The sequence below is a fragment of the Emydura macquarii genome, unplaced genomic scaffold (assembly GCF_026122565.2).
Source record: "Emydura macquarii macquarii isolate MOO-44397 ecotype Brisbane River unplaced genomic scaffold, CSIRO-AGI_Emac_v2 contig_2325, whole genome shotgun sequence".
Classification (NCBI taxonomy): domain Eukaryota; kingdom Metazoa; phylum Chordata; order Testudines; family Chelidae; genus Emydura; species Emydura macquarii.
Window position 1 is genome coordinate 354,409 of NW_027132462.1, and position 27,216 is coordinate 381,624.

Genomic DNA, 27,216 nt, shown 5'->3' on the forward strand with positions numbered 1-27,216 from the left:
AGCACACTATATCCACTGGATCACCCTTGTCTACATGCTTGTTGACCCCCCTCAAAGAATTCTCGTAGGTTCGTGAGGCATGATTTCCCTTTACAAAAGCCATGTTGATTCTTCCACAAGAAATCATGTTCATCCATATATCTGAAAATTCTGTTCTTTACTATAGTTTCAACCTATTTCCCTGGTACCGAAGTTAGGCTTACCGACCTATAATTGCAGGAATCGCCTCTGCAGCCTTTTTTAAAAACTGGCATCACATTAACTGGTTCAGAAGTGATTAAAGTGATATGTTACATACCAGTTAGTAGTTATGCAATATCACATGTGAGTTACTTTAGAACTCTTGGGTGAATCCCATTTGGGCCTGGTGACTTATTACTGTTGAATTTATCAATCTCCTGATGAAACATGCTATATAAGAACTAGGTTTTATTATTAAGCCCTGGGTGAGGGATCCCTGTACAGCCAAGTACTGCGTCCCATCCCACACCAGGCCCATCTAGTTGGTGCACGGCTTTCATGCTGCTAAATGCACCAGATATATCCAAGTGCCTATTTTAGCTTGTAAGTGCCCAGGGATCATGTCCGGCTCTGTGTGCTTCACATCCCCGGGGCACACTCCTGGCATTGGCGAAGACTGAACAATAATAATAAATTCTGCTCTAAGCCCAGAACCCAGGACATTCGAGTGAGTTTGATCTTTTTCTATTTTATTTAAACTATGCATAATTAATTCATGGAAACCGCAGCCACAGGGTGCTGTGGCTTAGGAGATTGGGAGGATTCAACAAAAGGATTGGACGTTATTACATGTGACAGGAACATGCAGAGCTGTGTGCAACAGGAGCAGAAAGAGGAGAAGAGTTTTGATCTCTTTTACTTCCAGGATGTAACCTCCTGCTCCCGCCCAGGGCAACAGGATTTAGAAAACTCAGATTCATTTCCGAGCTCTGGCACAGACACCCTGTGTGACCTTGGACCTTGACCTGCAGAGCAGAGCCCAAACCACAGGACCAACCTGCCAGCTGTACTGGTAGGATTCTCTGCTGCCCCAGAGCTGTCCCCTGCGTTGTGGGGAGCAGGGATAGCAAGGAGCCAGTTACAGGGGTTTGAGTCTCTGGCCGGTTCACCAACAGGCTCAGTGGAGTTTAGAGGAGCCTGGGCACTGAGCTGACCTTTTGTTACAGCTTCAAAGGGCACAGCACACACGGCCAAGCCACTGCATATGGGTAGCACCCCAGCGTGCCCACTTGTGGCCTGAGTTACCCTGCAGGCACCGTGTCCTTCCCTCTAAGGTCCTTGCAGTGACTTACTCTCAGCCTGGAAGACTGAAAACAAGATCCCTCAGTGTGGGGTAATATTTGTTCTCCAAAACACTGGCTCTCTTAGCCAGCACCCCACCCTTCTCCATTGCCGAGGAGCCCCCCCGACCCTCCTCGCTGGGTGTGTGTTGGTTAAGGCTCGCCGCAGCTTTCCTGGCTCCTCGCCAGCTGGTCCCCTCGGTAGCTCAGTCCCTTTTCCCCAGGCTGAGCAAAGGCAGTCATCCTTCCTCTGCTGCTGTTGCCATGTTCTGAGAGAAGAGGCGGCCGGCCCTGCCTCCCACGCTCCTGCGGGAGCCCGTGTCTCAGGCCCTTAAAGCAGCAGTAGGCTGGGATTTCCCGAAGCACATACTATTCCCCAGCTGGGACCATCTTCCTTTATCCTAGTAGAACCCTCTACTAGGCCTCTGACAGCTCCAAAAGTCCCAGGAACTATAAGCGGTTGACTGATCCCGCTGGCTTCCACTGCTGGTGCCGCTTTCCACAACGCATCCAGAGTGCTCAGGAAGGGCCAGGACTGTGACTGCAAAACTGTTCTGCAGATTTTCTCATGGCCCCTGCGTGTTTAACCAGAGATGGGACAGTGACAGGTCATGTACAATGGGACAAAACATCCACCTTCCTTCTCTGAATTGACTGTATCTACAACAATTCTGAGGTCTGAGCTGACACCGATACAGCTCTTTATGCGATAACATCCTACCCATCCCCTGACTCTGCACAAACACAGTCACTGGGAAAATGCTTCTGTGCTGCAGTCCCGTTTCCAAGTGTGTTGGTGAGGAAAATCAGTATCTCATGTCCTCTCGGAAGTAGCTGAAGTGCAGTTCCAAAGACGATGGATCTAGGTTGTCCTCAGTGGTGGCAGGTAACAGAACTAGGAGCAATGGTCTTATGTTGCAGTGGGGAAGGTCAAGGTTGGATATTAGGAAAACCTTTTTCACCAGAAGGATGGTGAAGCACTGGAATGGGTTGCCCAGGGACGTGGTGGAGTCTCCATCCTTAGAGGTTTTTTAAGGCCCGACTTGACAAAGACCTGGCTCAGATGATTTAGTTGGGAATGGTCCTGCCTCGAGCAGTGGGTTTAACTAGATGACCTCCTGAGGTCCCTTCCAAACCTAATCTTCTATGATTCTATGTAAGTCTATGGGATCAAATAGGTGGTCCGTGTTTTTTATTTTACGTGTCACCAGTGCTGGAGCCGGGTGAGGAACTGACACTTTACTTGACGAACAACCTGATTATCCTCACACGAATGTGTTTGGTTTTCAAGCTGTACACGATTGGATTCATCAGGGGTGGAACCAGCAAATACACATGACCCATGACAATCTTTACCAAGGGAGAAAAGTTCTTCCCGAATCTGTATATCACAGACAAGCTAATCAATGTCGCATAGAAGAGCAGGACGACGCAGACATGGGAGACGCAGGTGTTCAGGGCCTTGAGGCGCTGTGCATGGGACGTGATGCTGAGCACTGTTTTGAGGATCTTCACATAGGATAGGAGAATGAGCAGGACGTCCAACCCTGCTGAAGAGACTGTTACAAAGAAGCCATAGATGATGTTGACTCTGATATCAGAACAAGCCATCGTCATTACCTCCTGGTGCAGGCAGTAGGAATGGGAGAGGATGTTGGCATGACAGTATCGGTACTGTTTCAGGAGAACGGGGAGCGGGAATACTAGGACCGCCCCTCTTAGCAGAGAAACCAGTCCCATCTTGGCTATTCTGGTCGGGGATAATATGGAAGCATATCTCAGCGGGTTACAGATTGCAACAAAGCGGTCAAAGGCCATGGACAAGAGAACGGAAGATTCAGTGTATGAAAGTGAGCTGATGAAGAACAGCTGGGCAAAACAGGCATCGTGGCTAATTTCCCTAGAGTTAAACCAGAATATACCCAGTGTTGTCGGCAGAGTGGATATTGTTAAGCCAAGATCTGTGATGGCCAACATGGAAATGAAAATGTACATGGGCTCATGGAGGAATGGATCTGTTTTTATAATGAACAGAATGAGTGTATTTCCGAATATTGAAGTAACATACGTTAAGCAGAAGGGGATAGAAATCCAGACATGGACGTCTTCCTGCCCAAGTATTCCTGTGAGAAAGAACACTGCAGGTTGCAATTTGGTGTCATTGACATCTGACATGATGCACTGCGCAAGTCCGAGGAGTTTTGAACGTTGCTTCCTGAAAGAAAAAATAAGAGGAGACTAGATTATATTTGACGAAACGCCATTCTGTTCTCAATGCAAGACTTCGAGGATCCCAAATAACGAAAATGAGCAAAAACATAGTCTTGAATTTACACCACCGATAGGAAGATAGGCATTGCCAGACTGGATCAGAATTATAGACCGTCTTGTCCAGTCCAATGGGGACAGAACCAGATGCTTCCGAATAAGGTAGAAGAAGCTCTGCAATACAGAGGTGTGAGATAAACTGCCCCTGGAGACAGTTTCCTCCTGACACACACTAGTTAGACAAATTTCATGGTGTAAATAGGGAAGTTGATAGCTTCCCCAAGACTTTTTAAAAAAAATGCTCACTACTGTAATTGGCCAGGTTCTGAGATCAGGAACAATGACTTCAACAGTGTCACTCCAGATTTACATGTGTAAATTTCATCAAAACAGGGCTCTATTTACTTTCACTTACCCAATAATACCAGTGATACACTATGACCCTCAAGATTAGCTCCAAGAGAAGATGAAGTGCATTTCCTGGCCAGTGTTGACTGAATCCAGAGAGGCTGATCATCCTACAGGCTTCTCTTTATCCTCACAGGGCCCAATCCTCTCCCCAGGCAAGGGTTCTATAGATATTTGGGAAGTTACAATTGAAGATAGGCAGTTACTTGATCTTGGCAGGAGAGAGGATGGCGTCACAAATTGTGAATAGAGCAAAGATTGGTTTTGCACTTATATGCGGTTGAGTGTGCAAGTCATTTTAGCCATGCGTCTGTAAGAGAAGATGGGCCTAAATTATAAAATCTCCTATTCTGCACCTCATCGCTTCTCTTTGTTCGAACACAAACCAGCGGGTCTATTGTCTCATGACTTTTTGGGAAGTCCCACGGAAGTATTGCAGAATTATTGTGTGAACGACCTGGAATTTAAGTGATAGAAAGTACTTCTGGTCAGTTACCAGGAGACAGTATCATGCAGCTGCTCACTGAAGAAAAAATTAATACAATAAGCTCATTGCAAAGCCTAGTTGGAATACCTCTGAAATACTTTCTAAAGCAAAGGCTATTAAGTAGTAAAGTTACCCCTGTTCCTTCCTGTACAGATTCCAACAACTTGGCTGGTAGCTTTCGATAAACACGCATGTAATGAAATTATAATAATTATATTATGATGAAAAGTTTTGCCATTACATTTATAGAACTATACTTACATACACACACATGTAAACCCATTTTTTCCCCCTCAGATCTTCTTTCAATGATGATTTCTCAGGCGAGAGGGGGACCTAAAATGTAACATCAGTCATCTAGATTTCTTCCAAACCTGAAAAGTTTGCAGCCCCTCAGCCCTCATTCGTCAGCAAACAAATGTCTAGGAAATCCTCTGCAACTAGTAGCTCCTCTATCCTTGAGTGGTTCCCCTTAGGGTCTGGGATGTCAATCTGCAGCCTTTATCCAGAATGGGATCAGCAGATACAACATTCATTCCCTGGGTTCTCACTCTCTAGTACACTGGTTTTCAATCTTTTTTCATTTCCAAACTTCTACAAAATTTCATATGCAGACGTGAATACCTTTGGAAATCTAACATCTGCAGATCCCCAGAGTTCCATGTACCAGAGGTTGAAAACCACTGGTCTAGTAACCCCAGCACCTGTTATTCAGCTACAACAGAGATTTGTGAGAAGTGGGTTTCAAAGTGAAATGCAAGAGTATTCATGGAAATCAAACTTCATTTCACACATCTAAGTCGTCTATTGCTCACTCTCTCAATGATTGATAATGTACTGTACTCATAAAATACACACCACCCTGGAACGTTAATGTGATGGGTATGGAGCTGAGCTGCCATAATTATGAATGTGTATGTTAAACGCAATTCTTGGATTTTTGATTTTATGGCTATCCTGGGTTAAATATTGGGATATTACCAGTATGGCTAGTCTTAGTTTAACAGCAGGGTGCTGGAAAACAAGCAGGAAGGGAAACAATAGCTAAAGAAAAGCCATCTCTCACTAAACACTTCAGGGAGGTAAAGAGACAATCCCTGAGCTTCACGCTGTGAAGACCCGATTTCCAGGCTCCAGCCAAGTTACACAGTTCTGCCAGTTCTGCCAGTGCTGGGAGTCTGTCCAGAGGTGGGGCAGCTGGTGCTAGGAAGCTCCTCAGACAGATACACAGACAACGCTGTGAAAGTCAGAAAATGCTCAGCCTACCTCGGTCCCCATCAGAGTGGGAGAGCTTGAGAGAGACGTACAGACTGTTGTTTTAAAACCCGTTTAGTCTCTCATGTGATGCTTTACTCCTACTGTTCAAATTAAACAACACTTTGGCTCAGGAAGGCTGGCTATTTGTTCTTCTCAAAACAGGTCACAGACTCCCAAAGGGTGGGAGAATTATGATATTCTACACCAAGAGGTAAAGGGACGAGGCTGACATCTGGCACTACGAGACTGGAGAGGGGGCAGAGATGGAGATAGGCCAGTTACTGTGAGGGGTTTTTGTACAGGGCAGAACTACTGGAGCTTGCATACAGTCAGGAAACAGAACTATTCCATTTGCCTTTTATGACCTGTTACCACAAAGTAAGACAGCTCTGAATTCCTGTGTTCCCAATCCAGCCTGAGAATAAAAGCTTTGAACAGGGATTTGCCAATTAAATTTCCAGAAGCAAATAAATCCGAAGTAGTTTGGGAACTACCCACTGATATTTCATGGACTCTTCTCTGGCCCAGAGCACACAGCACATCTGCAAATGGGACTCATTGAGAAATCCTGACTCGGGGCATTGGAGTTTTCACACTACAAGCTCCCTTAGCATCTGTTATTTCTGTGTACCTGGAATGATCCTGCATGGACCACAGGCACATGGAGTGGAGAGTTCCCCAGCAACCTAGTGCTGCCTGCTCTCCAGCCCCTGTCACTGAGTCACACCCACAGCCCAGCAGAGTCAGCTGCCGCTGCACACAACATCTGCCCATTTCAACAGCTGGCAGCCTTTACCCTTCCCTTGGCGTTTGAAAGATTTAAAGACAGAGAAACCTGCCAACGTACCCAGTGCCTGCGAGAAGGGGAGCAGCTGCCAACAGAGATCTGCACCCTAATGGAGAAGGAGTCAGCGGAGAGCTTGCACAGGCAGCAGACAGTGTCTGCTCAGACAGACTGCAACTGCCCTTATGAAGCGTTTGCCCATTTCTGTGGGGACTAGTTGGCCACCTGGGACCCTCAGCTGATTGGTTCAGTGTGTGCCAGCTTTAACCCCGTCACTCACAGATTTCAGGATGGCCAGTTCTTCCGTCTGCACCTGGGGAACCTTCCAAATGCGTCCATGAAGCGATCCGCTGACTCAGATTCACTACCTCCCTCTTATACCCCAACAGTTACAGAGACATGTCAGTCAAGAAAACGTTCCACAGCTGACCAAACAGATCAATCCCCGGGCAGAAGCAGGAGCTATAGACATGTCACTACAAAGAAATTGTTAAGCAAGTCTAAAGCTGTAAGTCCAGCAATAATTTCCCCATCGCTGCAGTTCTGGGATATATCCAGACGTCCTGTTTTTCACAGACATTTGCCCCAGCACATTCAGAGAGAGAGAACACATAGAGCCAGGCTCACTTCACGTGTACCTGTCTAGTCCCCTCCCCCTCAGTTTGCCTAGTTATGCTCAGTTTCTGCAAAGGCCTGAAAATGGCTAAAAGCAGCAAGCAGAATAATTGACAGTCTATTCCGATAATTGGCTGTGGCTTGGACAGCTGGCTGGTTGCTGAAATGCCACTATACATGCGCACATGAAGGAATGTCCTCATTTGCCACCTTTAACACATTGTTACAGCCCCTGAATCAGGCTTGTCTTCATAGAATCCTAGAAGATGGGGGTTGGAAGGGACCTCAGGTGATATCTAGTCCAACCCCTGCTCAAACAGGGCCAACTCCAACTAAATCATCCCAGAGAGGGCTTTGTCAAGCCGCAGCTTAAAAACCTCTAAGGATGGATATTCCACCGCCTCCCTAGATAACCCATTCCAGTGCTTCACCACCCTCCTAGAGAAAAAGTTTTTCCTAATATCTGCCAGCACTGAGAAAAGCTTAGCCCTATCCTCCCTGGAACCCCCCTTTCAGGTATTTAAAATCTGTTATCAAATCCCCCCTCATTCTCCTCTTCTGCAGCCTAAACAAGCCTAGTTCCCTCAGCCTTGACTCACAAGTCACGTGCCCCAGATCCCTAAGCATTTTTGTTGTCCTCCACTGGACTAACTCCAATTTGTCCACATCCTTGGGGAGGCCCAAAACTGGACACATTACTCCAAATGTGTCGCTCACCAGTGCTGAATAGAGGGGAATAATAACTTCTCTCGATCTGCTGGCAATATTCCTATTAATGATGGCAGGGCCAGAGTTGCCAACCTTGCAATTTTGTTTTTACTGAGATGAAGATCTGAAGTTGATTTTTTTACTGACATCACTATAATTACCATAAACAAAACAATATGTTACAAAAGTGTGTACTCACTTTAGAATATTTTCATGGCCAAATTACCCATGGTGTCATTACAAATATAAACTCTGTGCTCGCGATATTCCGTACACAGGGATTTGGCATTATGCAGTTTTTTTAGCTGCAGTTAATTGATTGATCAGATTCTTTAATCCTCTGCAATAATAGAAAACAGGAAATTGATAAAGTCATGGTCAATGTAGTTTTATTTCTACCCAATTTCATGGACATGTTCATTTATTTACAGGTTTATGGACAATGTTAAAATTGTACATTTTTTTACTGACTGTCCAGAAATTTACAGATGGTTGGCAACCAACTCGCAATGGAGAGAATTAAGAACTGCTATCTGTAGAGATTGAGGAGATAGTGGGTTGGGAAGCTCTTCTGAGTATAAAGCTATTACTAGATGCCCCCAGCACCCAGGCCTGTTTGGTGTTTGGCTCTTTAAATCATCATTAAGAACCAAATCCTCGACTGGTGTAAATTTGCTTCACTCAATGGATTTCAGTAGAGCCACACAGATTTACTCCAGCTGAGAATCTGGCCATGAGTCAAAGAAGTTAGTAATGGAAACCACTATCAGAGTGACCAGTTCCTTTCTCTGTGAACGCAAGATTGAGCCTGAGTGAGTTTGCACAGCCTGCATTTAACAGAGCTGAGCTTTCTGCCCTGCCTTTGGGAGTTTCTTTCCTTCATTAGTAAAACAATTTTCATGTCACTCATGAAGTTGGTGCAATATCAAGTCCTAATTTTGCCTCACTGAAGTTCATCCCCAGACTTTCTAGTCAATTCCATGTGCATCTCCCTCTGCTGTTTATACCCTGAAGATCGTTGTAGAGTTTTGGGCTAACTTTGGGACATTAAGCACCTAACCCTGCTGTTACCTTATTTTTAATGCAGGTTGTCCAGGGCACCCTGAAAAATAGCCCTCTCTTGTTTATGTCTCAGTAATAGTTGCTTCTCTGCTTCCTTTAGAAATGAAATGACCAACAGAGCTTGCTTATGTTTGCAGTTTTGTCTTCTGCTGTTTTATTTTCCATCACGATGTAGAAATTAATCAGCTTTGGGATCTCTCTGAGGCAGACAGACTCTCTCTCTTATCTGCATTTGCTCTCTCCTCTACCATACATATCACTGTTGCTGTTCAAAATGTCAACATTTCCAGCACAGGATTTTGTGTATCCACAATGAGGCGGGAGGGTTGCACTGCTCTAGCCATACCAGTATCGTTAAAGCAGTATCGTTTTCATATGGACACAAACCCTTAATTTAGATCATAACTGTGGTCTTTCAATAGTGCTGCAGGTGATCTTTTGGCAAATTCTTGACTTTTAATAACAGCCATTGAACACATTGGTTTATTTGTGTATTTATTTATCTTTGCATTTCACAATGATCAGTGTGGTCTTTCCTACTTCACAGACATTGGTGTAAATCCTGCCTGGTCAAACAATATTGAAAACAATCACAAATTCAGTAGGGAAAATCATAGAATCATAGAAGATTAGGGTTGGAAGAGCTGTGTATTTCCTCTTTGGAATCAACCAATGGGTCCCATTCTCTCCTGATGTACAGCTGCAAAGTCCTCCATTACAACACTGATGTTCATCTGATTGCATAGGTGTGACTGGGGGCAGTTTTCTGATGCATGAATCAAGTCGGGCATGGTAATCAGTATTAAGAAAACAGTTGTCATATCACATGGCACTAACGTCCCACCTAAAGTCTACGTCAATAATGAAAGTCTGGATCACTTCTGCTATCTTGGCTCAACGTTAACCAGTTCACTTAGCCTTGATACAGAAATTGTTGAGAGACCCAGCAAAGCCTCCATCACCTTTGTCAAACCTTACCTCACGTGTCTGGAACAACAACCTGCTAACCCTGAATACAAAGGTGTCCGTTTATGAGACTCATTTTCTCAGTATCCTCATTTACAGCTGTCAGAGCTGGGTCATATACTCCACGCAGCGGCAGAGATAGAATAACTTCCACCTTTGCTATCTCAAAAAAATCTGTCTCAAAGCATTTCTCTGTTTGTAGTTGTTTTTCTAATATTTATTTCTTATATTTACTGATATTTTTCTCTGTTCTGTTGTCAATCTACTGAACCAATATCACTTGAAAGACTTTGAACTGGGGAGTTTGGTCCCAGGGTGGGAAGGAAATCCATCCTGTGTACCCAGAACTGTGAACTGCCTGCACCATCCAATGGCATGAGAAAAACTGTTTGCTTCAAATCTTACTTCACTTGGTAAAGTTTAGGAATAAGACGGTGTGTTTATTTTTTATTTCTTTCGCAATCAATTTTGATCTTTATTTCTCATGACTTGTGATCAGTTTAAATCCTTCTTGCTGTAGTTAATAAACTTGTTTCACTGATTTATCTTAACCAGTGTGTTTGGGTAAAAGTGTGTGGGAAACTCTTGTTGAAACAACAAAGCTGGTGCATAATTATTATCCTTTGCTAGAAAAACGGATTTACATGAGCTTGCTTTGTACAGTGAATGGATTGGACAGTATGAGATGCACATTTCTGGGGTGCAAGGCTGGGCCTAGAGAAGCGGCAGGTGTTGCCCTGTGTGTAGTTCATGAGGGGCTGGGAGAGCGTTCACGCAATGTTGCATGCTGAGGGCTATGAGTGAGCAGAGCTTGGCGGGTTGTGTTGTCCATCTGCAAAGCAGTGCAAAAGCCACCCTGAGGTGGAGAATGAAGGGGGCACAGCCATTCAAAGAATCCAGATTCTACCCTGGGGTATGTCACACTGAGCTGTATATACAACCCTCCCCCCCCAGCAACACACACAGCCAACCCAAAGCCCCTGTAGCCCCCAAGCGCTGGGCCCAGCTCTGGGGAAGCAGTGTCCATCCAGGGGTTCCTACACTATGCCACATTCCAACTGCTAGTCCCAGCTGGGCTAGGGAGGAGCAGGACTTCCTCTTTCTCTGCACAGGGCTGCTCATGTGTCCAGGTCAGATCCACTTCCAGGAATCATCCCTGGCTGAACAAAGCTCCACCTCTGGTTCCTGCCCCCATATTCCCAGCCTGCAGGGAGAGGGGTCATTGTATAGGGAGCTCCCTTCTCCTAGTGAATCATTTTCCTTAAGGAGAACCCTGCATATCGTCAACATTCAAAGCTGGATGGCCAGAGAGTGGCACATACCACCCTTTGTACCAGTGGGGTGGCTACCGGGGAGGTGGTGCTAAAGCAAATTTTGGGGTGCCTATATCCCCTGAAAGGCCTCCCAGTGCCACCATTACCTGATATTTTGGTTCGGTGGCAATGCTGAAAAAGGGGAAAAAAAATTGGTTTAGGCTGAACCAAATCTTAAATTTTTCTGCATTTCTAGTGACTCCATTTCAGGTTTGGTCAGGGGAGGCGGATTTGAATCTGGGCCTTCCCAAAAACTGCATGAGCTCTCTAATCACTGACCTAAATATTATGCTGGGTGACGAAAGACAACCCCACCACCTTCTCCCTCACTTCTGACCATTTTTGTCAATGGCTAAAACTATTTTGTCAAATTTGCGAATCGTTTCGGGTCAGCTGAACCTGCATTTTCCAGCAAATGAACAATCTGTCTGAAAAATTTCACCTAGCTTTGGTGTGAACCTGGTTCTTTCTTCAGAAAGGACTAAATGGACTTAAAACTCAGGGGAGAAGTTGCTTAAGAGTTGTTCCAGTTACTGGAAGATGTTTGTAAACTCTCATCAGACAATGGACATATATGCCATTTGAGGTGTAACTATTCCTAGATTTTAGGGCCAGAAGAGACCACTGTGATTATCTAGTCTCACCTTCTGTACCACACAGTCCCTAGAAAGTCACCCAGAAATTTCAGCATCAAACCCAACCTTCTGGCTGAACTAGAAAAACGCACAGCTGTGTGCAACAGGAGCACAAAAAGGTGAAGCGTTTTCATCACTTTAAGTCCTAGGTCGTGACCCTGTGCTCCTATCCTGTCACTGGGAAAAGGAAGGAGGGTCTTGTGAGTATGGCAGGGCACCAGGATTTAGGCAACACACAAAAAATTCCAAACTATGGCACAGAATCCCTGTGTGACCTGGCACCTGACCCGCAGAGCAGTGCCCAAACCCTAGGACCAGTCTCCCAGCTGGTCAGGCTGGATTCTCGCTGTCCCAGAGCTTCCTCCTGCACAGTGGAGACTGGGGATAGCAAGACACCATTTACAGGGGTTTGATTCTCTGGAGCTGGGTGATGAACTGATCCTTCACTTGACAAATGCCCTGATCATCCTCACACGAATTGCTTGTATTTTCACGCTGTACACGATTGGGTTCATCAGGGGCGGGACCAGCACATAGATATTGCCTAGGACAATCTGAAATATCGGAGAAGAGTTCTTCCCGAATCCATATAACACAGCTAATATAAGATGTGGTGTGTAGAAGAGAAGGACAACGCAGACGTGGGAGACACAGGTATTCAGGGCCTTGAGGGGCTTCACGTGGCATGCAACGCTCAGCACTGATTTAAAGATCATCACATAGGATAGGAGGATGAGCAGGAAGTCCAACATCCGTGAAGAGAATGTTATAAAGAAGCCATAGATGATGTTGACTCTGATATCTGAACAAGCCATCGTCATGACCTCCTGGTGCAGGCAGATCGAATGGGAGAGGGTGCTGTCCTTACAGTATCGATGCTGTTTCAGGATAAAGGGGATTGGGAATATTAGGGTTAACCCTCTTAACAGAGACACCAGTCCCATCTTAGCTATTCTTGGAGGGGTTAAGATGGAAGCATATCTCAGTGGGTTAGAGATCGCCACAAAGCGATCAAGGGCCATGCACAAGAGCACAGAGGATTGAATTAATGTAAGCGAATGGAAGAAGAACAACTGGGTAAAACAGGCATCGTGGCTGATCTCCCTAGAGTGAAACCAGTATATGCCCATTGTTGTCGGCATGGTGGATAACGATAAGCCAAGGTCTGTAACTGCCAACATGGAAAGGAAAATGTACATGGGCTCATGGAGGGTTGGATCTGTTTTTATAATGAACAGAATGAATGAGTTTCCTAATATGGAAATAATGAACATTAAGCAGATGGGGATGGAAATCCAGACATGGACGTCTTCCAGCCCAGGTATTCCAGTGAGAAGGAACACTGCAGGTTGGAATTTGGTGTCATTGAGAGCTGGCATGATATAACTTGTGCGGGTCCAAGGATTTTTCAACTTTACTTCCTGAAAGGAAAAGTAACAGGAGACTAGATAACATTGAAGGAGACATCATTCTGCTCTCAGTGCATGTCTAGAGTCTTCCAGAAGGTCAAAGAAGATCAACAAAAACATACTCTTGGATTTACACATGGCCATTGGCCGACCCCTTGTGGCAGTTCCTATATTCTCACATACACCACCGATTGGGAATGTCAGATTGGATTAAACCTGTAGTGCATTTAGCTCCTTTTCCTGTGGCTAGGAATAGAAGTTTCAGAGGAAGAAGCCGTACAATAGACAGCTGTGAGATAACCTGCTCCCAAGGGAAAATTCCTCATGGCACAGACATATTTTATGGTGTAGATCAGGAAGCTTTATGACCCTCTCAAGCTATTTGAAAGACCCCTCACTACTGTAATTGGATTTTCTGGTTCCCAATATCAGCCTCCAGTCCCTCTTTGAATCCTACTAAACTCTTGGTCCCATTGATATCTTGTGGCCATATGTTCCACAGCCTGCTTTAGCACTGTGTGATTTTACAATTGTGACCTTGCGAGTGCATGATGAATACGGTCATTACAATTCTCTGTCCTGGACTGATGCTATTTATAAATGTTTTTCATTCCCTCATTATATTTTTTTTCTTTATTCCCAAGAGCGCAAATTACGTCTCATTGTACTGCATCTTTGTAGTACACTGGAAAAATTCTAAGGGCCAGGTTCTGAATTCAGAAACTTTGACTAAAATAGTATCACTCCAAATTTACATGTGTAAATTCGATGAGAATCGGGTTCTATTAAAAATAACGAGAGTTCTGTGGCACTTTAAAACTAACAAATTTAATTTTTGTAGGCATAAGCTTTCGTGAGACTCAGCTCACTTCGTCAGATGCAGAGGTAGAATGATCTATTAACTTTCACTTACCAAATACTCTCAGTGATATATTGTGCCCCAAAGAATCCCTCCAAAACAAGCTGAATGATTTACCCGGCCAGTGTTGACTGGATCCAGACATGTCAATCATCCTAAAAGCTTCTCTTTATCCTCACAGGACCCGCATCCTCTCCTCGTGCAAGGGGTCTGTAGATCTTTGGCAAGTTCCAAGCTAACTCAATGAGTTACTTCAGCGGGCGGGGGAGGGATTGGAGCCCAAATGATGAATAGTGCAAACACCAGTGTGACAGGTGCTGAGCAAGAACTGCTTAGTCTACCCTCTGTCATGCCAACTCTAGTTTAGGGAAGTATATTGGAGCTGGCTGGAGAGAAACCTGCGCCTAATTAGAGAACCAAAGACAGCTGCCTGCCCAGTTAGCCTTGGGACTGAGAGGAGGGAAGCCGGGGGAAGAAGGCAGAAATTGGAAGTAGAGCGATAGAAGGGAAGCTTGGTACGATGAAAAGGTTGTGGGAGCACAACCTGTAAATAAAACTGCACCAGTGGTAACTGAACCCGAAGGTTTCCCACAGACTTTGTGAATGCAGCAGAAGCAGAAGCACAGCAGGCACTGAACACCCTGCTACAACTGATTTTGCACTAGTAAGCAGTTGAGATTGCAATTTATTTCAGACATGCTCATGTAACCAGTGATGCGTGTAAATTAGATAAAACCACTATATGATCCCCTTGACTGCACCTCATCTCTACTCTTTGCTGAAACACAGACCAGAGGCTCTCTTGTTCCATGACTTTTTGGAATGTCTCGCCCCATTGTATCAGAATTATTGTGTACATAAATCTGAATGTCAGTGTTACAAGCAGCTCCTGGTCTCTTACCAGGAGACATAATCATACAACTGCTCACTGAACAAAGAGTTAAGAGCACAAACCCATTGCAAACAGAATTTGGAATACCTCTGAAATATTTTCTAAAGCAAAAGCCGTTAAGTAGGAAAGTTACCCCGGCTGCAACACCTCTGCTGCTGGCTTTCGATAGACATGCATGTAATGAAAATTTGTTTTGTAGTAATTGTATTACGATGGAAAGTTTTGGCATAACATTTATAGAACCAGACTTTAGCTCACACATGTGAACCCATTCTTTCCCCTTAGATATTCTTTCAGGGATGATTTCTCAGATTAGAGCAGGACCTAAAACCTAACGTGTGTCATCTTGATTTCTTGAGTACTTGAAAAGATTGTAGCCTGTCGGCCCTCATTCAATCGTCTGTCAGCAAACTAAAGTCTGGGGAATCCTTTGCTGCTGCTACCTTCTCTATCCCTGGGTTCATAGCTGACTGGTTCTCCGCTCGTTCTGTGCTGTCAATCTGCAGCCTTTATCCGCAGCGGTGCAGGCTTTGGGATCAGCATATAAAATATTTATTCCCTGGGCTCTCTCTTTCTAGTACACTGGTTTTCAACCCTTTTTCATATCCGGACCTCTCCAAAATGTCATTTCACAGATGAAAGTCATCTATTGCTCTCTCTCTCTCTGACTGTCTGTGCACTGTATTATATAGTCCTAGTTTAATAGCAGGCTGCTGGAAAACATGCAGGTAGGGAAACATTAGCTCAAGAGAAGCCAGCTCTTAGCGAAGTGAGATGAAGAGTCAGAGCACCCGAGCTTCATGTTGAGATGAACCTATTTCCGGCTCCAGGCAAGTTACACAGCTCATTTCACCAGTGCTAGGAGTCAGTCCAATGGTTGCTGCTTTAGGCTCTCACACACACACACACACAGATTGGGGAATTCAGAAGATTCTCATTCTGCCTGAGTCCCAAAGGAGTGGGGGTGCTTGAGCTAAGAATCACGTACAGACTGTTGTTTTTCAGCCCTATTATTCTCCCATGTGACACTTTTTTTCTACTGTTCAAATTAAACGACAATTTGGTTCAAGCGGACTGGCTGGTCACCACAGGTCACAGACTCCCAAAGGGAAGAAGTAAAGTTGCAGAACAAGTTTGAGCTGCTGGACAAGCCCAATTGACCCACAATGTGCTGTAGCTCAGGGTCCAGTCTGAGGGTGAGGAAATGGTGGGATTCCACCCTAGGTGGAGGGAAAGGGACGAGCCTGACATCTAGGACTCAGAGACCAGAGAGGGCACAGAGATGCAGGATGCCCTGTCACTGTGAGGGGTTTCTATAGGACAGAAATTCCCATAAGGAAATCAACTTGAGATGGTTTGGGAAATATTCATATTCCAGGGGCCTTCTCAGTCCCAGAGCACACAGTACCTCTGCAAACGGGACCAACTGAGAATCCTGACTCGTGGCATCGGGGTTTTCACATTCCGAGCTCGCTTTGAATCTGGGGTTTCTGTGTACCTGGAATGATCCCACATAGATCAGAGGCACATGGAATGGGGGGGTCCCTCAGCTAGCTAGTGTTGCCTGCTCTCCAGCCCCTGTCACTGAGTCACACCCACAGCCCAGCAGAGTCAGCTGCCGCTGCACACAACATCTGCCCATCTCAACAGCTGGCAGCCTTTACCCTTCCCTTGGCGTTTGAAAGATTTAAAGACAGAGAAACCTGCCAACGTACCCAATGCCTGCAAGAAGGGGAGCAGCTGCCAACAGAGATCTGCACCCTAACGGAGAAGGAGTCAGTGGAGAACTTGCACGGGCAGCAGGCAGTGTCAGCTCAGACAGGATGCAACTGTCCTTATGAAGTGTGTTTGCCCATTTCCGTGGGGACTAGTTGGCCACCTGGGACCCTCAGCTGATTGGTTCAGTGTGTGCCAGCTTTAACCCCGTCACTCACAGATTTCAGGATGGCCAGTTCTTCCGTCTGCACCTGGGGAACCTTCCAAATGTGTCCATGAAGCGATCCGCTGACTCAGATTCACTACCTCCCTCTTATACCCCAACAGTTACAGAGACATGTCAGTCAAGAAAACGTTCCACAGCTGACCAAACAGATCAATCCCTGGGCAGAAGCAGGAGCTACAGACATGTCACTAAAAACAAAATTGTTAAGCAAGTCTAAAGTGTAAGTCCAGCAATAATTTCCCAATTGCTGCAGTTCTGAGATATATCCAGACGTCCTGTTTTTCAGACATTTGCCCCAGCACATTCAGAGAGAGAAAACACATAGAACCAGGCTCACTTCACGTGCACCTGTCTAGTCCCCTCCCCCTCAGTTTGCCTAGTTATGCTCAGTTTCTGCAAAGGCCTGAAAATGGCTAAAAGCAGCAAGCAGAATAATTGACAGTCCATTCTGATAATTGGCTGTGGCTTGGACAGCTGGCTGGTTGCGGAAATGCCCCTAAACATGAGCACATGAAGGAATGTCCTCATTTGCCCAGCTTTAACACATTGTTACAGCCCCTGAATCAGGCTTGTCTTCATAGAATCCTAGAAGATGAGGGTTGGAAGGAACCTCAGGTGGTATCTAGTCAAACCCCTGCTCAAACAGGGCCAGCACCAACTAAATCATCCCAGCCAGGGCTTTGTCAAGTCACAGCTTAAAACCCACTAAGGATGGAGATTCCACCACCTTCCTTGGTAACCCATTCCAGTGCTTCACCACCCTCCTAGGGAAAATATTTTTCCTAATATCCAAACTAGACCTCCCTGCTGAAACTAGAGACCATTGCTCCTACTTCTGACATCTGCCACCACTGAGAACAGCCTAGCTCCATCCTCCCTGAAACCCCTTTCAGGTATTTAAAAGGTGTTATCAAACACCCCCTCATTCTTCTCTTCTGCAGCCTAAACAAGCCTAGTTTCCTCAGCCTTGCCTCATAAGACACGTGCCCCAGATCCCTAAGCATTTTTGTTGTCCTCCACTGGACTAACTCCAATTTGTCCACATCCTTGGGGAGGCCCAAAACTGGACACAATACTCCAAATGTGTCGCTCACCAATGCTGAATAGAGGGGAATAATAACTTCTCTCGATCTGCTGGCAATGTTTCTATTAATGATGGCCGGGCCAGAGTTGCCAACCTTGCAATTTCGTTTTTACTGAGATGAAGATCTGAAGTTGATTTTTTTTACTGACGTCATTAAAAATATCATAAAGAATACAATCTGTCACAAAAGTCTGTATTCACTTTACAACATTTTCATGACTAAATTACCTATGGTGTTATTACAAATATAAACTCTGTGCTCGCGATATTCCGTACACAGGGATTTGGCATTATGCAGTTATTTTAGCTGCAGTTAATTGATCGATCAGGTTCTTTAGTCCTCTGCAATAATAGAAAACAGGAAATTGATAAAGTCATGGTCAATGTAGTTTTATTTCTACCCAATTTCATGGACATGTTCATTTATTTACAGGTTTATGGACAATGTTAAAATTGTACATTTTTTTACTGACTGTCCAGAAATTTACAAACGGTTGGCATGCAGCTCACAATGGAGAGAATTAAGAACTGCTATCTGTAGAGATTGAGGAGACAGTGGGTTGGGAAGCTCTTCTGAGTTTAAAGCTATTAATAGATGCTCCCAGCATCCAGATCTGATTGGTGTTTATCTCTTTAAATCAGCATTAAGAACCAAATCCTCGACTGGTGTAAATTTGCTTCACTCAATGGATTTCAGTAGAGCCGCACAGATTTACTCCAGCTGAGAATCTTGCCATGAGTCAAAGAAGTTAGTAATGGAAACCACTATCAGAGTGACCAGTTCCTTTCTCTGGGAACACAGGATTGAGCCCGAGTGAGTTTGCACAGCCTGCATTTAACAGAGCTGAGCTTTCTGCCCTACTTTGGCAGATTCTTTCCTTCATTAATAAAACAATTCTTCATGTAGCTCATGAAGTTGGTGCGATATCAAGTCCTAATTTTGCCTCACTGAAGTTCATCCCCAGACTTTCTAGTCATGCCCATGTGTACCTCCCTCTGCTGTTTATACCCTGCAGTTAGTTGTAGAGCTTTGGGCTAACTTTGGGACATTAGACACCTAACACTGCTGTTACCTTATTTTTAATGCAGTTTGTGCAGAGCACCCTGAAAAATCGCCCTCTCTTGGCTATGTCTGAGTAATAGTTGCCTCTCTGCTTTCTTTAGAAACTGAAATGACTAACAGAACTTGCTTATGTTTGCAATTTTCTCTTCTGCTGTTTTATTTTCCATCACGGTGTAGAAAGCAATCAGCTTTGGGATCTCTCTGAGGCAGACAGACTCTCTCTTATCTGCATTTGCTCTCTCCTCTACCGTACATATCACTGTTTCCATTAAAAATGTCAACATTTCCAGCAGAGGATTTCGTGTATCCATGATGTGGTGAGAGGGTTGCACTGCTCTAGCCATACCAGTATCGTTAAAGCAGTATCGTTTTTATATGGACACAAACCCTTAATTTAGATCATGACTGTGGTCCTTCAATACTGCTGCAGGTGATCTTTTGGCAAATTCTTGACTTTTAATAACAGCCACTGAACACACTGGTTTTTTTGTGTATTTATTGATCTTTGCATTTCACAATGATCAGTGTGGTCTTTCCTACTTCACAGACATTGGTGTAAATCCTGCCTGGTCAAACAATACTGAAAACAATCACACGTTCAGTAGGGAAAACCATAGACTCATAGAAGACTAGGGTTGGAAGAGATGTGTCTTTCCTCTTTGGAATCAACCAGTGGGTCCCATTCTGTCATGATGTACAGCTGCAAAGTCCTCCGTTACACCACTGATGTCCGTCTGATTGCATAGGTGTGACTGGGGGAAGTTCTCTGATGCATGAATCAAGTTGGGCATGGCAATCAGTATTAAGAAAACAGTTATCATGTCACATGGCACTAACATCCCACCTAAAGTCTACGTCAATAATGAAGGTCTGGATCACTTCTGCTATCTTGGCTCAACATTAACCACTTCACTTAGCCTTGATGCAGAACTTGATGAGAGACTCAGCAAAGCCTCCATCACCTTTGGCAAACTTTACCTCACTTGTCTGGAACAACAACCTGCTAACCCTGAATACAAAGGTGTCCGTTTATGAGACTCGTGTTCTCAGTATCCTCCTTTATAGCTGTGAGAGCTGGATCATATACTCCACTCGGCGGCAGAGATAGACCAACTTCCACCTTTGCTATCTCAAAAAAATCTGTCTCAAAACATTCTCTGTTTGTAGTTGTTTTTCTAATATTTATTTCTTATATTTACTAATGTTTTTTTTTCTCTGTTCTGTTGTCAGTCTACCTTTAGAAAGCATTTTCCCAGATATTTGACATTTTTTGAACCACCCAAAGTGAGATTGTGTTTGGATCCAGAGTTTTGGTTCACACTGTTAGAGAGATGGGGGCCAGATGTGGGTTTGCATTCAGAAGACACCAAAGTGTGAGGATGAGCAGAGCTGGAGTTGCCATCTGGCCTCTCTTCTCAATTACTTTCCAAAGCAGAACTATGTAATAAGATTTGTTCAGAGGCCAAATTTCATTTTGGCCAGGTTGATAACATTGCACTGATATAATTTAAGCAAGTCATTGCAGAATTAGGGCTCCTTTCCCATTTCCTTGCTGTTGTTGCTTGGATACTGAACATGATTTATTGAAAATCCTGCTATAAATATGAAGGCAGTTCTGTTTTTCCCAAGGCAATGTTGAATGTAATCTCAACAGCTGTAAAGATCACTTCAGAGCAGCTATTGAAAGATATGAAGAGGGGCTTGATCCTTGACTAATTATTAAGTATCATTATATGTACTGCCGTAGCACCAGCTAGCTGTGCTCATGGACCAGGACCCCATTGCGTGAGGCACTGCGCAAACACAGAGCAAAAACACAATCCTTGCCCCAAAGAGCTTGGGATCTCTACACACAGAGCTCCCATTGCCTTCAATGGTGTCACAGGAGGGGTAGATTTAGCCCATTGGGTTTTATACTCTCACACGAGTGAAAGTCGGGAAATAACCCTACTAAACTCAAAGGACCAATTTCTGCTGTCGATGACGCCAGTGCAAATCCAGAGTCACTACATTCATTTCAGCAGCATTACACTTGACTTACACTGGTGTAAAGGAGATCAATGTCAGGCCCAAATTACACTTTGAATCTCATGTGTATGCATGGGAGACTGCTTTGCTTATACCCAGCGAGGCAAGAGGTGTTACTCAAGGAGAGTAGGAGGGCACAAAAAGAGAAACAATGTTTTTTCATTACCTCTCTCTTCCAACATCTCTACTGAACCAAGATTGCTTGAAAGACTTTGAACTGGGGAGTTTGGTCCCAGGCTGGGAAGGAAATCCATCCTGTGTACCAAGAACTGTGAACTGCCTGCACCATCCAATGGCATGAGAAAAACTGTTTGCTTCAAATATTACTCCACTTGGTAAAGTTTAGGAATAAGACGGTGTGTTTATTTTTTATTTCTTTTGCAATCAATTTTGATCTTTATTTCTTATGGCTTGTGATCACTTTAAATCCTTTTTGCTGTAGTTAATAAACTTGTTTCACTGCTTTATCCTAACCACTGTGTTTGGGTCAAAGTGTGTGGGAAACTCTGCTTGAAACAGCAAAGCTGGTGCATAATTATTATCCTCTGCTGGAGACACGGATTTGCATGAGCTTGCTTTGTACAGTGAATGGAATGGACAGTACAAGACGCACATTTCTCGTGTGCAAGGCTGGGCCTAGAGAAGTGGCAGTTGTTGCCCTGTGTGCAGTTCATGAGGGGCTTGGAGAGCATTCACGCAACGTTGCATGCTGAGGGCTATGAGTGACCAGAGCGTGGAGGGTTGTGTTGTTCATCAGCAAAGCAGTGCAAAAACCACCCTGAGGTGGAGAATGAAGGGGGCACAGCCTTTCAAAGAGTTCAGATTGTACCCTGGGGTATGTCACACTGAGCTGTATATACAACCCTCCCCCCCTAGCTACACACACAGCCAACCTAAGGTCCCTGTTGCCCACAAGCGCTGGGTCCAACTCTGGGGAAGGGGTGCCGAGCAGGGGCTCCTACCCTGTGGTAGACTCCAATTGCTAGTCCTGGCTGGGCTAGGAACGGGCGGGACTTCCTCTTTCCCTGCACAGGGCTGCTCCTGGGGCCAGGTCAGATACACTTCGAGGAATATCCCATGGCTGCACAAAGCTCCACCCCTGGTTCCTGCCCCTATCCTCCCATCCTGCAAGTGGAGGGATGACTGTAAGGGGAGCTCCCTTCACTTTCTGAGCCATTTTCCTTAAGGACAACCCTACATATCATCAACATTCAGAGCTGGATGGCTGGAGAGTGATGCATGCCACCCTTTGCACCAGGTGGGGTGGCTACCGAGGTGGGGGTATAGCAATTTGTGGGGTGCCTATAGCCCCTAAAAGGCCTCCCAGCACTACCCCTACATGACTTTTTGGTTCGGTGGCAATTCTGAAAAAATTAAAACAAAAATTGGTTTAGGCTGAACCAAATCTTACATTTTTCTGAATTTCTAGTGACTCCATTTCAGGTTTGGTCAAGGGGAGGAGGAGATTTGCATCTGGGCCTTCACACAACCCACATGAGCACTCTAATCACTGACCTAAAGATTATGCTGGGTGACAAGAGACAGCCCCATCACCTTCTCCCTCAACTCTGACCATTTTTGTGAATGGCCAAAACTATTTTGTCAAATTTGCGAATCGTTTCGGGTCAGCTGAACCTGCATTTTCCAGCAAATGAACAATATGTCTGAAAAATTTCACCTAGCTTTGGTGTGAACCTGGTTCTTTCTTCAGAAAGGACTAAATGGACTTAAAACTCAGGGGAGAAGTTGCTTAAGAGTTGTTCCAGTTACTGGAAGATGTTTGTAAACTCTCATCAGACAATGGACATATATGCCATTTGAGGTGTAACTATTCCTAGATTTTAGGGCCAGAAGAGACCACTGTGATTATCTAGTCTCACCTTCTGTACCACGCAGTCCCTAGAAAGTCACCCAGAAATTTCAGCATCAAACCCAACCTTCTGGCTGAACTAGAAAAACGCACAGCTGTGTGCAACAGGAGAACAAAAAGGTGAAGCGTTTTCATCACTTTAAGTTCTAGGTCGTGACCCTGTGCTCCTATCCTGTCACTGGGAAAAGGAAGGAGGGTCTTGTGGGTAAGGCAGGGCACCAGAATTTAGGCAAAACACAAAAAATTCCAAACTCTGGCACAGACTCCCTTTGTGACCTGGGACTTTGACCCGCAGAGCAGTGCACAAACCACAGGACCAGCCTCCCAGCTGGTCAGGCTGGATTCTCACTGTCCCAGAGCTTCCTCCTGCACAGTGGAGACTGGGGATAGCAAGAAGTCAGTCACAGGGGTTTGATTCTCTGGAGCTGGGTGATGAGCTGACCCTTCACTTGACGAATACCCTGATTATTCTCACACGAATTGCTTGTATTTTCACGCTGTACACGATTGGGTTCATCATGGGAGGGATCAGTATATAGATGTTGCCCAGGACAATTGGCAATATCGGAGAAGAGTTCTTTACAAATCTATATATCACAGCTAAGGCAATCTCTGGAGTGTAGAAGAGAAGAACGACGCAGACGTGGGAGACACAGGTATTCAGGGCCTTGAGGCGCTTCGCGTGGCATGCAATCCTCAGCACTGATTTAAAGATCATCACATAGGATAGGAGGATGAGCAGCAAATCCAACACCTGTGAAGACACTGTTAAAAAGAAGCCATAGATGATGTTCACTCTGAAATCTGAACAAGCCATCGTCATGACCTCCTGGTGCAGACAGTAGGAATTGGAGAGGATGCTGTCCTTACAGTATCGATGCTGTTTCAGAAGAATGGGGAGGGGGAATATTAGGACAACGCCTCTTAGCAGACACACCAGTCCCATCTTAGCTATTTTCTGATGGGTTAAGATGGAAGCATATCTCAGCGGGTTACAGATTGCCACAAAGCGGTCAAAGGCCATGGACAAGAGCACAGAGGATTCAATTAACGCAAGCGAGTGTATGAAGAACACCTGGGCAAAACAGGCATCGTGGCTGATCTCCCTAGAGTGAAACAAGTATATGCCCAGTGTCGTTGGCATGGTGGATAACGATAAGCCAAGGTCTGCAAAGGCCAACATGGAAAGGAAAATGTACATGGGCTCATGGAGGGTTGGATCTGTTTTTATAATGAACAGAATGAATGAATTTCCTAATATGGAAATAACGTACATTAAGCAGAAGAGGATGGAAATCCAGACACGGACGTCTTCCAGCCCAGGTATGCCGGTGAGAATCAACACTGCAGATTGGAATTTGGTGTCATTGACATCTGGCATTGTGTACCTTGTGGGTCCAAGGAGTTTTCAACTTTACTTCCTGAAAGGAAAAGTAACAGGAGACTAGATAATGTTGAAGGAGATATCATTCTGCTCTCAGTGCATGTCTAGAGTCTTCAGAAAGGTCAAGGAAGATCAACAAAAACATACTCTTGGATTTACATATGATTACCTGTTTTATTCATTCCCTCTGAAGCATTGGCATTGGCCCTGTGGAAGACAGGTACTGGGCTTTATGGCCCGTAGATCTGACCTATGTTCTTACGTACACCCCTGATAGGGAATGCCAGACTGGATCACACCTGTAGTGCATTTAGCCCCTTTTCCTGTGGCTAGGAATAGAAGTTTCTGAGGAAGGTAGAAGCTGTACAATAGACAGCTGTGAGATAACTTGCTCCCTGGGGAAAATTCCTCCGGACACAGACATATTTTACGGTGTACATAAAAAATGTTTATGACCCTATCAACCTATTTTAAAAACCTCTCACTACTGTATTTGGATTTTCTAGTTCCCTATATCAACCTCCAGTCCCTCTTTGAATTCTACTAAACTCTTGGTCCTATTGATATCTTGTGGCTGTGAGTTCCACAACTTGCTTGAGCATCGTGTGATTTTGCAATTGAGACCTTGCGAGTGCATGGTGAATATGGTCATTGTATTTATTTGTTCTGTACTGATGCTATTTATAAATCTGTTTCATTCCCGCACTGTTTTTTTTTATTTTCTCTATTCCCGAGAACCCAAATTACACCTCTTTCTACTGCCTCTTTGTAGTACACTGAAAAAATTGTAAGGGACAGGTTTTAAATTCAGACAATTTGACTGAAATAGCATAATTCCAGATTAACATGTGTAAATTCAATGAGAATCGAGCTCTATGAACTTTCACTTACCAAATACTCTCAGTGATACATTGTGCCCCAAAGAAGCCATCCAAAACAAGCTGAATGATTTGCCTGACCAGTGTTGACTGGATCCAGAAATGTCAATCATCCTAAAAGCTTCTCTTTATCCTCACAGGTCCCGCATCCTCTCCTCATGCAAGGGGTCTGTAGATCTTTCGCAAGTTGCAAGCTAACACAATGAGTTACTTCAGCAGGTGGGGGAGGGATTGGAGCCCAAATGGTGAATAGTGCGAACACCGGTCTGACAGGTGCTGAGCAAGAACTGCTTAGTCTGCCCTCTGTCATGCCAGCTCCAGTTTAGGGAAGTGAATTGGAGCTGGATGGAGAGAAACCTGTGTCGAATTAGAAAACTGGAGACAGCTGCCCACCCTGTCAGCCTTGGGGCTGCATTAAGTGCTGAGATGCGGGAAGCCAGGGGAGGAAGTGGTGAAGGCTTTGTGATCAGCATATACAATCTTTATTCCCTGGGCTCCCACTTTCTAGTGTACTCCTTTTCAACCTTTTTCCATATCTGGAACCCAACAAAATTTCAAATGCAGATGCAAATTCCTTTGGAAATCTTGCACATCGTCTGCAGACCTCCAGGGTCTGGTCTAGTCCATTGTACAACCACCAAGTACAACCACTGCTCTAGTACATTGCAATGCAGCACCTGTTACTCAGCTATGATGAGGGTTTGCGGGAAGCACGTTCAAATGTAAAATGCAGGAGTATTTATGGACATCAAACTTCATTTCACAGATGAAAGTCATCTATTGCTCTCGCTCTCTCTCTCTCTGACTGTCTGTGCACTGTATTATATAGTCCTAGTTTAATAGCAGGCTGCTGGAAAACAAGCAGGAAGGAAAACAACAGCTCAAGAAAAGCCAGCTCTCACTGCAGGGAGATTAAGATTGAGCACCTGAGCTTCACGCTGAGACCATCCTATTTCCAGGCTCCAGCCAAGTTACACAGCTTGTTTCGCCAGGGCTAGGAGTCAGTTCAATGGTTGCACAGCTGGTGCTGTGAAATTCTTTACACACACACACACACACACAGAGCGTGCGGAAGTTAGAAGATGCTCATTCTCCTTACTCCCAAAGGAGTGGGGGTGCTTGAGATAAGAGTCACGTACAGACTGTTGATTTAAAACCCATTTATTCTCCCATGTGAGGCATTTTTTCCTGTTGTTCAGATTAAAAGATAATTTGGTTCAATAAGACTGGCTGGTCACCTCAGGTCACAGACTCCCAAAGGGAAGAAGCAAAGTCACAGAAGACGTTTGACCTGCTGGTCAAGCCCAGTAGACCCACAATGTAGCCCAGGGTGAAGTCTGAGGATGGAAGAAAGGTGGGATTCCCCCACAGGAGAGGGAAAGGGACGAGGCTGACAACTGGCATTCAGAGACCAGAGGGGGGGTGCAGAGAAGCATGATGACCTGTAACTGTGAGGGGTTTCTAGAGGACAGAATTTCCCATAAGCAAATAAACCTGAGGTGATTTGGAAAATACTCATATTCCATTGGCTCTCCCCTGGCTCAGAGCACACGGCACCTCTGGAAATGGGACCCATTGAGAAACCCTGACTCGGGGCATTGGGGTTTTCAAACTCCGAGCTGCCTTTGAATCTGAGATTTCCGTGTACCTGGAATGATCCCGCATGAACCACAGACACATGGAGTGGAGGGTCCCCCAGCTACCTAGTGCTACCTGCTCTCCAGCCCCTGTCACTGAGTCACACCCACAGCCCAGCAGAGTCAGCTGCCGCTGCACAGAGCATCTGCCCACGTAAACAGCTGGCAGCCTTTACCCTTCCCTTGGCATTTGAACGATCTAAAGACAGAGAAACCTGCCAACCTACCCAACGCCTGCAAGAAGGGGAGCAGCTGCCAACAGAGATCTGCACCCTAATGGAGAAGGAGTCAGCAGAGAGGCAGTGTCTGCTCAGACAGGCTGCAACTGTCCTTATGATGAGGGTTTGCGGGAAGAGAGTTTCAAAG

The 27,216-nt window shown here is 45.0% G+C and overlaps 3 protein-coding genes across 3 annotated transcripts; all 3 read right to left on the reverse strand.

The window, feature by feature from the left end:
* Window positions 1-2,540: 2,540 nt before the first annotated feature.
* Window positions 2,541-3,476, reverse strand: LOC137161588 (olfactory receptor 51G2-like). Its single transcript, XM_067560970.1, has one exon. It carries the CDS (start codon window positions 3,474-3,476, stop codon window positions 2,541-2,543), a length of 936 nt encoding a protein of 311 aa, XP_067417071.1.
* An 8,771-nt stretch (window positions 3,477-12,247) lies between these two features.
* On the reverse strand, window positions 12,248-13,183 carry LOC137161598 (olfactory receptor 51G2-like). Its single transcript, XM_067560978.1, has one exon. It carries the CDS (start codon window positions 13,181-13,183, stop codon window positions 12,248-12,250), a length of 936 nt encoding a protein of 311 aa, XP_067417079.1.
* A 10,213-nt stretch (window positions 13,184-23,396) lies between these two features.
* On the reverse strand, window positions 23,397-24,332 carry LOC137161599 (olfactory receptor 51G2-like). The gene has a single exon (XM_067560979.1). It carries the CDS (start codon window positions 24,330-24,332, stop codon window positions 23,397-23,399), a length of 936 nt encoding a protein of 311 aa, XP_067417080.1.
* Between the last annotated feature and the right edge of the window lie 2,884 nt (window positions 24,333-27,216).

Bases quoted from the DNA above. Each gene is read 5' to 3' on its own strand.
- LOC137161599 (XM_067560979.1), bottom strand. From the start codon at position 24,332: ATGCCAGATGTCAATGACACCAAATTCCAATCTGCAGTGTTGATTCTC.
- LOC137161588 (XM_067560970.1), bottom strand. From the start codon at position 3,476: ATGTCAGATGTCAATGACACCAAATTGCAACCTGCAGTGTTCTTTCTC.
- LOC137161598 (XM_067560978.1), bottom strand. From the start codon at position 13,183: ATGCCAGCTCTCAATGACACCAAATTCCAACCTGCAGTGTTCCTTCTC.